Raw genomic sequence first — 10,012 nt, forward strand, 5'->3', positions numbered from 1 at the left:
GTAGAAGTAATTTTAAGCTTGTGTTCTTGATTTTTAACAGGAAAACGTTAAAAATTGTCTTGTTACATAAATATCAAATGGATGTATCTTAAGCATTTTGACCAATAAGCAACACTTTTGATTTTGTAATAAAAGTATTTTTGGGTAAGAATATAAATATATATATATGTAAAAATAAATAAGTTCTTCCCTCATCCGACCACGGTTTAGCTTAATTGCTACACTTAAACCATCATGCTGAAAACCACATCTAGAACATTTCAGGCATGTTTCATTGCTACATCATTTTACTTTATATTTAGAAGTTAACTTCTCCATGTTGGCTCTCATGGTCTGGGGTCAGGTCACAGGTCTGGTCCAGCAACGTAGACCTCAAAACTAGAGCCAAACCTCTGTTTGTCTGATCAAAACAACTCAAACCTTTCCGGAAGGACTCACCTTTTGGATCTACATCAAGATGCTGGGTTGGCTAGTGTGGCAAGTGTTAATTAAAAAGATAATTTGAATGGTAACTAAAACTTTCTTTCTGAATTAGACATTCCAGCAGTAGAAATGTCAAAGCTGCAAGAAACAAAATGAACACTAAATGGTAAGGATCATAAAGTATTCCCAGCCAAAGTTCTTAATGGAAGTAACATATCGTCTGTTCTTAACAGTTAACTAACACATTTCAAGTCAAATACTATATACTTATATTACATCACAAGGTGAATCATACACATACTTAGGTTAACTAATTAAATGTGAAAGTAAAAATAAAACATCATCATAACTCAAAAATCTAAGATGAAATAATTCCAATAAACATTAGTTTATAAATATTATATATGAAACAGCTATCCTTATTGGAAATTCTCTATATTCTATCTGCTATCTTCTAAACTATATCTATATATATGGTTGGTCGAGTTAACCAACCTCATTACCACCATAAAAATATTAAGAAAAAATTCTAAAGTACCCTCTTTTTCTTTCTGGAATGACTGCAAATTCTAACAAGAAACCACAATTGTTTATCCTAAATAGCTTGAAGCTTGTAACAATATACATCTATCTATATAAATAATATGCTTGCATTTTACTGTCCAGAACATTTCTTGCAAATTTCTTCATAAAAATGCTACAAATCTCACATCGTTAGAAAGGTCTTTGTCCAAGAAGTTTGGGTTGCATAGTTGCATATTGGCTTTTCAATTCGGTATCATTTACCTGTTTTTTTGCTTAGTCAAACTTTTCAATGCAATGAGTATGGTACATGACGGCACAATGTCATTGTCATTACGTGACAATTGGCTTTTATTTCAACTTTAGTTTTTTTATTTGCAAAGTATTTCACATAAACAACTCTTAACCCACATCTAATTTCCTAAAAAAAATAAACGTTACACTAAATACAATTGGTATGGGCTTTTTGATTTTTTTTAAATCTAAAATAGGCATGCTGAGTTCGTTCAAATCTATATGCTTATTACTTTGTGAACAAGTATTCAGACATTTCTGTATATTCAGCTAAGTTTGCCTTTATTACAACTTTACATTTACTGTATTTTGCAATACCTTAACTTTGGTTTGTTTCATAGACTGCTATAAACACCTTTTACCTATTTTTTTCTTTACTACAGGTTTTTTTTATCATTTTTATGAGTTTCTTTGTATCAATTCATAAAACCGTGTTATACTCTGAACACTCGTTACTTTACTTTATTGTTTTCTTTACATGTAATTTGATTAAATAAAGTTATATCTACAGGAGTTTGTTTGTCTGACCACATATAATTTTTTCAAATAGAGCAGGATTTATTGATCTAATACATAATGCCTGCAAGAAAACGTAGCTTAAATGGCATGCATGAAAACGATATAATAAAGAAAATTCAAGCAATGGGCATGAAAACTACCATAAATGTTTTACACAATATGGCTAGTTTATACTTAATTTTATTATCTTTTGAACCATGTCCAACTAATAATCCTGACATACACATTGTAAATCACTTGGTGAATGTGCAGCTCATGTTACCATATCAAATTACGTAATGCACAGGCTGCTTGAGAGCATATCTCATGAAAAATTCTTTGTTTGTTTTTCTTTATCTAATTTAACCTCATCTAACTTAATAAGTTTATAATTTTTACATTTTAGTTACTTTTATAATAATAAATAAACAATACACATGAAAAACAAGAAATATAGTACTTACGTGTGTTGTTTTTTTGTCGACTATCGATGAAACTTAACCCTACTTTTTTTTTTTAATACTAATGTTATTACTGCAACAAATAACTTTTTATTTAATTAAATAACAAACCTAACAACAGAATAATAACGTGTAAAAAGCAGACAGTGTCCTGTAGCTATCATAATTTTTCTGGCTTTCTAACCATGCGATAAAAGCCATTAAAAATTTAATTCAGCTCATCAACGTGTTTCCCGTGGGAATAAAGTTTGAACTGGAAGCAAAATAGACAATTATCTGTACAAAAAACAACAAAATATAATAAGTCATTTGATAGATTAAAGCTTTGGCTTTCTGTTGGTAATAAATAATATAGTATGAAACATCAGAGAGAACTATTGGCAACTGGTGAAAAAGAGGATGTGACATGTGAACATGGCAGGAGGAGTCTGATTTTCTAGTCTATGGCTCTGAAGCCAAATGAGACTGAAGGCAATAAAAATTATGCTTTGCCTAAATAATAACTATTATAATAAGTAATTTATAATAAATTCCATACTTCTTGGAGGGGTGGTAAATAAATTAGAGAACATGGAAGACCTAGTGAACAAGGGGATTTGAGGAGTTTTAAATATTTTCTTATAAAATTAAGATCATAAGGTTAAATAATAGTAAAATATGATTAATTAATAATGTTCTGATGCCAACTTTATACATATACATTGATAACAAAGTAGTTTAAATTTTGAATGTAACTATGTAAAAGGTTGTGACATGTGCACTTTGACCTACTAGATCCTAAAGGGTTAAAAGTAGTCATTTCCCATAAAGATATTTTCATAAAAATAAAAACATAAGTTACAAATACATATTGAATGATTAACTGCCATTGGAATCCCCATAATTTTTTCATATATATTTGATTCTTAAAGACGAGAAAGTTTTTATAAATGCTAAAACTTGTAAATTCTTTAATGTTTATATACAACTAAAAGAAGTTCTATTACTCTCTTGAAGGGTTAAAGTAACAAATTTATCAACCAAAAAATTTTCAACACAAGAAAAATCATTTAAAGAAATTTTTATATTTAAAGTGATAAAACTGTAAGTTTGAACTACCTTTTACAACTTGAGCTTACCAGTTTTTATTAAATAATTTCATTATTATAATCCAGAAATTATGCTTATCACTTTCCTTTTCCTTAATCTTTACTAATTTGTTAAGTTTGTTTGTTTTGGATATTTGCATGAAAATATACAAGGGCTATATGAACTAACTGTTCCTAATTTTGAATTGCTAAACTAGTCAACAGCACTTATCAGCAACTCCAAAACAACTGTGGAATTTTACTGTCACTCTCATAATACACCTATGGTTCCAAAGTGCAGAGCATTCTCCCTCATTATTCAATAATTTCAAAATATCAATAACTGCAGTTTCTAGTGCATGAATCCAAAAATGTTCCAATTCTAAAGAATTAACGTATTCATGTTTACACAGTGATCAATGGAAATTCATTTGTAAACGTGATGTATCAAAAGTATTACTGATATATTTAAGATATTTTCTACAAGTAAGAAGATAAACCACAATTTTTAATTTACAAGAAGCACTTGTTACAAAACACTTATAAGTGTCTAAAACAGGACAAGTGATGCAACATTTGGTATTGCACATAATCAAATTACTAGCAATTAAATATCAATAATAGATAGCTAGTACAAAGACATGATAGACTGACACAAAAGAAATGGTTAGAATCCTAACGAATGTATCCAATGTTAAGATTTGAAAAGGCCTATAAGTAATATGGCCAAATAATATATGCAACAAAGCCTGTATCATATTCTATTCATTTAATTATAATCATACTAAGAATATAATCATACACAAAATCCAAGACAACTATATATATATATATATACACACACACACACACATACATACGGGTTTTGACATTTCTTTTTTCCAGCATGTCTTTGCATGTTTTTGGTTTACATTTCAAAATATTTTCACTTCATTGTTTTGTGATTACTGAACTTTTGCCCACTTACACATGATGATAAGTTCTCATTTTGTAATAGCATAACTATTACTACTACTAATATATACACACACACATATATATATATATATATATATATACAGCAGAAGTCTTTTTTTTTGACACTTATAATTATTAAATTCTACTCGTTCTTTATCCAATCATAAACGTATGTGTTACTCCTTGCAACTACTTACAGCTTTATACATTAAGAACAATGTTTCAGAAACAAATCATACCTCTGAAGTTTTTAAATCTTCTGGATCTTCATTCACAAGGTCAGAAAACACATTCAACATGACTTCAGGTCTGCTGATGTCAGTTATCTAATAAAATATAAAGACATGCATAAACAAATATTACTAGATGTTTAAAAACTATTAAGAAAGCCATTTCTTTCTTATAATTATTTGATATAAGTAATACAAAGATTCAATAATTGCAAGAAGCTTTCAAAAGATCAATATTTCCAGTAAACAAAACTTGCTACTAATAATTCAATGACAAGGAACTCACTTTGAGACTAATAATCATTACCCATTCAATCTGTCTCCAAGCATTATTGCTACTTATAAGCTTCTTGTATTAATTTATGCTTTTCTCAACACTAACCAATTCTTATTATAATGTGTTCCAAATACTTTGTTACCCCTTTAAATTTATCAAAAACTGAGTTGTAATATGTTTAAAACACAGACTTCAAGTAAACATTTTGTTTCTCATTATTCTAGTGGTACAAAGTGAATACACGGATCAATCAAGAACTAATAAGTTTGTAAGTTATCATTTTCCTAAACTGAAAATGTATGTCCAAACATACTTACCTCTCCTGACACTAATAGCTTTTTCTCGATCTTCATCTTTGCCATCTAATAGTGTGTTTGTTTGCTCCAGTCTTTATATACGCCACTCGACTGCCGTCTGCAATATCTAATTTGCAAAACTTTATGCCAGCCCTCACATGTACTCTATGCAGGTACTATATATAAGCAGACAATAAAATCACTTTTTCACAACTTATCTCATTCTGGTCACTAACACCAGCTCTTAGTGGGGAGGGAGAGTATCAGAGGAAGCAAGTATGTTTGGAAATACATTTTCAGTTTAGGAAAATGATAACTTCCACAACAAACATACCTCCACTGACACTAATAGCTGGAATCCCACATTGAGAAGGTGGAGGGGCCAGTGAGGACAGAAATCATACAGAAAGTGTCTGCAGAGAACAAATATGTACCACAAGAAATAGTATCCTAGGGCCTCGAAATGGTTCCATATGAGCCACATAACATCTCAGCATCCTGGCGAGACAGAATAAACGATCCAGGTCTGATCTACTGTAAAGATGAGAAATACCAGGTAAATGAATAGGAGAAAAAGATTTCTTTCCTTCTCTGGCAACAAGCTTTTGGAATAAATGATCGGTCGAGATAAAGCAAAACATAGGCAGAATGATAGAGAGTCTGCTGAACAGGAATGGCAAATAAATCAGAACGACGGCATCTGGAAGCTAACAGCAATAAAAAATAAACTGTGAGGGAAAGTGATATAATGAACATGAGGCCATGGGTTCGAAGGGATGACATGATAAAGCATGTAAAACAACCCTAAAGTTCCAATTAGGCAGAAGGTGGCTGATCAGATGAGTTCTCAGGAGAAGAAGCTTTAGTGAAAGGAGCAGCAGGAAACAGGGAGTCTAAATTCTCCTCAGAATATCCCGTTTCAGAATGAAAATTCAAATAAGCATCTCCCGGAGAGATACCCTGGGCCACATGAAGGACTCCATCTCACCCTGAATCAGGTCACGGACAGTTTCCACGGAGAGTGGTTTATTGATTGGTAATCACAGTTTGTTTTTTCCCCACATAAATGTTGAGCTAATAGCTAGCTTTTTATTAAGTAATGTTTAATCATTGTTTACAACTGGTCTCTATATTCATAATCATGAATGGATTATCTACTAGGAAAACAAATGCCAGCCTTGTGATGGTCACTGGCTCATACTAGAATCCACAGCCTTTTTTGCCAGCTAGCCACAGTTAATAAGAAATAAATTTAAGACAAATTCAAACAAATTCACATGACTGTATTTATTAAAAATATCATAATTCAAGTAATCTACATCATTTACCCTATTAGAATAATCACTCCTTACAGTTTCAGGACAACTGGAGGAGGAGGAAGCCTTTTCCCATCGATTCAATAACGCAGTCATCTCACATCGTCTTTCATCTTTGGTCTTGGCAGAAATTCCATTACCACTCCAGTCTTTTTGGTCATTCTGCAAAAACTGTTCTTGGACGTATCTGCTATTTGTTCCTAAATTTTTACAAGCAAGAGAATTTGTACTTGAGCATGTAGATGTTACAGAACAGGACTTGTCTGTGAAAAGAATGATAAAAAATAAATATTCATAAACACATATCTACATACACATTTTGCATGGTCCATTCTACATGAACACACACTACTGCACTCATACTTTTCATCCTAAACTGCTCCAAGTGGTGGTTTTATAACTACCCTGCAGAATGTGTAGCATCTCAAATATTATGTTATTGAAGTTTAATTCAATATATAGTTTAAATACTTATACAAGTTTCATTCTACAACAACTATACCTAAGAAAATACAGGTACCTGCCTTTAACTCATTAGTGGCTAAGTTGCCAATTGGACTAGTCAGGTTTGTAAAAAGAACACAATTAAAACTTACAAGTATTTCAAAGTACACATTATAAACCAAGTTTTTACTATATAGCTAACCTAATTTTGGGACTGAAACTGTTTCATAAACCTATGAAGTTCTTTATTTCAATCAGGTGAGCAAAAATAACAATAACAAATAAACCATCACCTTCAAGAAAAAGAACCACCTTGCAACACACCCTCAGTTACAGGCTGGGTGTCGGCACACTGGCATTTGCTCAGGATCCTAATGTTACAGAAGGGCCCACTAAAAGATTAAAACTACAGGACTAAACACACTTTTGCCATATTAAATGATCAGTATGATGTAATAGTTTTCGGAGCTCTTTGTCAGTGTCTTAATGTCACTTTCTTCCTATTATCGACCATTCTTTCCATTATCCTGCCTTCTCACTTTCTGTTGGTGGGGGGAAAATGAGTCTGGTGTAATATCATTGGATGGTAACCTTGACGAATCTAGCAGGATTATGTTGTTGGTAGCTGGAAATAAAGTCTTACGTAAAGATAAAATTTTGACTACTGTATACTGTTTACTTGAGAAAAAAAATTGAGTGTTTTGAGTTACAGGAAACTCAAAAACAAATCTAAATCTCAAAAATTGAAGGAAAAGACTACAAAAGAAGAAAATCTGTAGAAACTGCAGGCTCAATCACTAATTTAACATTGTTTTTGGCAGTGAGACAGCTAACAAAAGTGCTTCTAATGCAAGTGACACACATTATATTTCAGTTGAAAACTACAGAAAGAGAGGGAATTGGAGAAAATGGAACCCACTAGGTGTTCATTCATTAGAGGCCACAAAAGTCTGGTGCCATGCTTGCTCAGTTACATCAGTTAATTTTGTCTATCACAAAGTAGAAGTAGGCAATTAGTGAAATTTTATAATAAATTAATCACTGGGCTCATTAATCAATTACTTTTAATAATCAATTATTCCTACATGAGGCCTGGATAGTTGAAGTAACAGAAAATAGTGAGTCATGACATTAATCAATTATGCTGAACAACCTTGAATTAATTAAATAGTTGTAATAATTATCAAAAATACTGATTTTACTTAATTGATTATTTTACAACACTAATTGAGGCTCATAGGTTAATGATAATATCAATTAATCATCCAGCACAAAGTAATATTTTTTTGTAAAAGTTATGATAAAAGAGGAGTTAAACCACTCATAAGCATGAAAAGTGTTCTCATCTGGGCAAAGTATTCTAACATACATTTACAAATTTTAACTCACTGCTGATAGAAGCAGTTGCACTTGATGAAGAAGCTTCACCTGCTGTTTTAGTTGAGGTCACAACACAAGTATCCTGTCGTAATGGTTGGCTGACCTGTTCACTCTGTGCAGTGTAAGTTACTGAGTTAGAAGTTGCAACTAGTTGTCCAGTTTTGATATTACTCTTATCAAACATTGCAGCCTTAACAGCCACAGTGCATGTTTCTGGAATTCTGTGCTCTTGTTGAACTTTACCATTGTCATCATACATAGCCTTCTCAAATAATGCACGCCGTGCTGCCAGAGGGAGATTAGCTGGATCAACATTCTCTTGTAGCTGCTGTGACAGCTGGGAGTATGTTGAAAGAGGTTTAGGAAAGTCTGATGAAGAAGAAGAACCTCTAGTTTTGTCTACCAAAGATAAAATATAATACGATCTTCATAACATATGTTTAAACATAAAATGCAAAATACAACACCCTTGAAAAAAAGTAACAGCAATGAAAATCTGTAAAACATTAATATACACTAACTTTAATCACAATAGGTGTGTGTGTGTATTTCAAGTCAACTTAGGTATAAGTTTTTTAATAGTTAGGTGCCATACAGATAAAGCATTTGACAATGACACATGCATCCTGTAAAATAACCAGATAAGTAGGTTTTTGATCATAAAGTGCTTAACTCTCTCTACATGGACTCGATCAAATTGACTGACCATGTGCCTACTTTGTACTCATTTAAAGTTATTATAGTTGTGATACTACTAACTTTTAATATAGCATGTGCATCTTCACCAAATTTGGCAGACTTTCAGTAAACACTGCAAGTCTTTTACATACAAAAAAATAGATTTTTTGTGAAGTATCTATCTATAATAATAAAATGGCATGCCTGTGGGTCTGTGACTGCCATAACTCAAAGAGAAAAGAACCTAGAAACCTGAAATTTTGCACCCATACTGAGTGGACCCTGAGGGTGTACACCTGGGTGGTACTTATCTGCCAAATACTCTTTTTTTCAACACAAACATTAGAAGAAAAATACAAATCAGAGATTATTAAAAAAAGTTGAATTGAACTAAGTTTGGGAAATGGCAAAAAACAACAGGAAATATGAATTGGAAAATTCAAATAAAAACACAGGAAGAAAAAAACGAATCTTAGAAGCTAAATTAAAACCATTTGCTTTTAAAAAGTGTTGAATTAAGTTTGGGAAATTACAATAGACAAATCTATTAAAGAATTGATGCACTGGGGTAGTTATAGAAGTAATTAAAATAATGGAGATGCTTGACTGGTACATCGAAGCCTCTGTGAATCATGAGGGAACCTTGAAATCCCACAGCAGAGTATGGGTATTTTATTCTAGTAATAAATAAAGAATACATATAAAAAACAAAAAATAAAGTTCTTACCTGGATCTTCTTTTTTTTGCTGTTGACTGTCGATGACACTTAATCCTCCTTTTTTTTTATTTTATATGAATGGTAGTGGTGCACTAAATAATTTTTATTTAATTAAATAATGAACCAAACAACGTAGAATAATAACATGCAAAGAGCAGACAATGTCCCATCACTATCACAATTTTTTTGGCATTCTAACTATGCGACAAGAGCCGTTACAAGTTCATCCTAGCTAGTCGATATGTTTCTCATGGGAACAAAGCTTGTACTAAAAGAATAACTGACAATTCTCTGTTCAGAAAACAACATAATATAATACATCATTTGATAGATGAAAACTTTGGCTCTCTATTGGTTATAATTAATATAGTATTAAATGTAAGAGAGAACTATTAACAAATCCTGAAAGAGGGGATGTGACAGGTGGGTGTGGTAAGAGTGAGCTGATTTG

General features: G+C 31.8%; 1 protein-coding gene across 1 annotated transcript in view; it reads right to left on the minus strand.

The window, feature by feature from the left end:
* Positions 1–10,012, minus strand: part of LOC106478176 (anillin-like) — a 30,481-nt gene that overhangs the window by 17,153 nt on the left and 3,316 nt on the right. Inside the window, exons 2-4 of the mRNA XM_022381722.1 lie at positions 8,175–8,564; positions 6,354–6,541; positions 4,462–4,548 (exon numbers count right to left, since the gene is read on the minus strand). Of these exons, the coding sequence (XP_022237430.1) occupies positions 4,462–4,548; positions 6,354–6,541; positions 8,175–8,564 (665 nt within the window). The remainder of the gene's footprint in view (positions 1–4,461; positions 4,549–6,353; positions 6,542–8,174; positions 8,565–10,012) is intronic.

Source organism: Limulus polyphemus, unplaced genomic scaffold (assembly GCF_000517525.1).
Source record: "Limulus polyphemus unplaced genomic scaffold, Limulus_polyphemus-2.1.2 Scaffold187, whole genome shotgun sequence".
NCBI classification, from domain to species: Eukaryota; Metazoa; Arthropoda; class Merostomata; order Xiphosura; family Limulidae; genus Limulus; species Limulus polyphemus.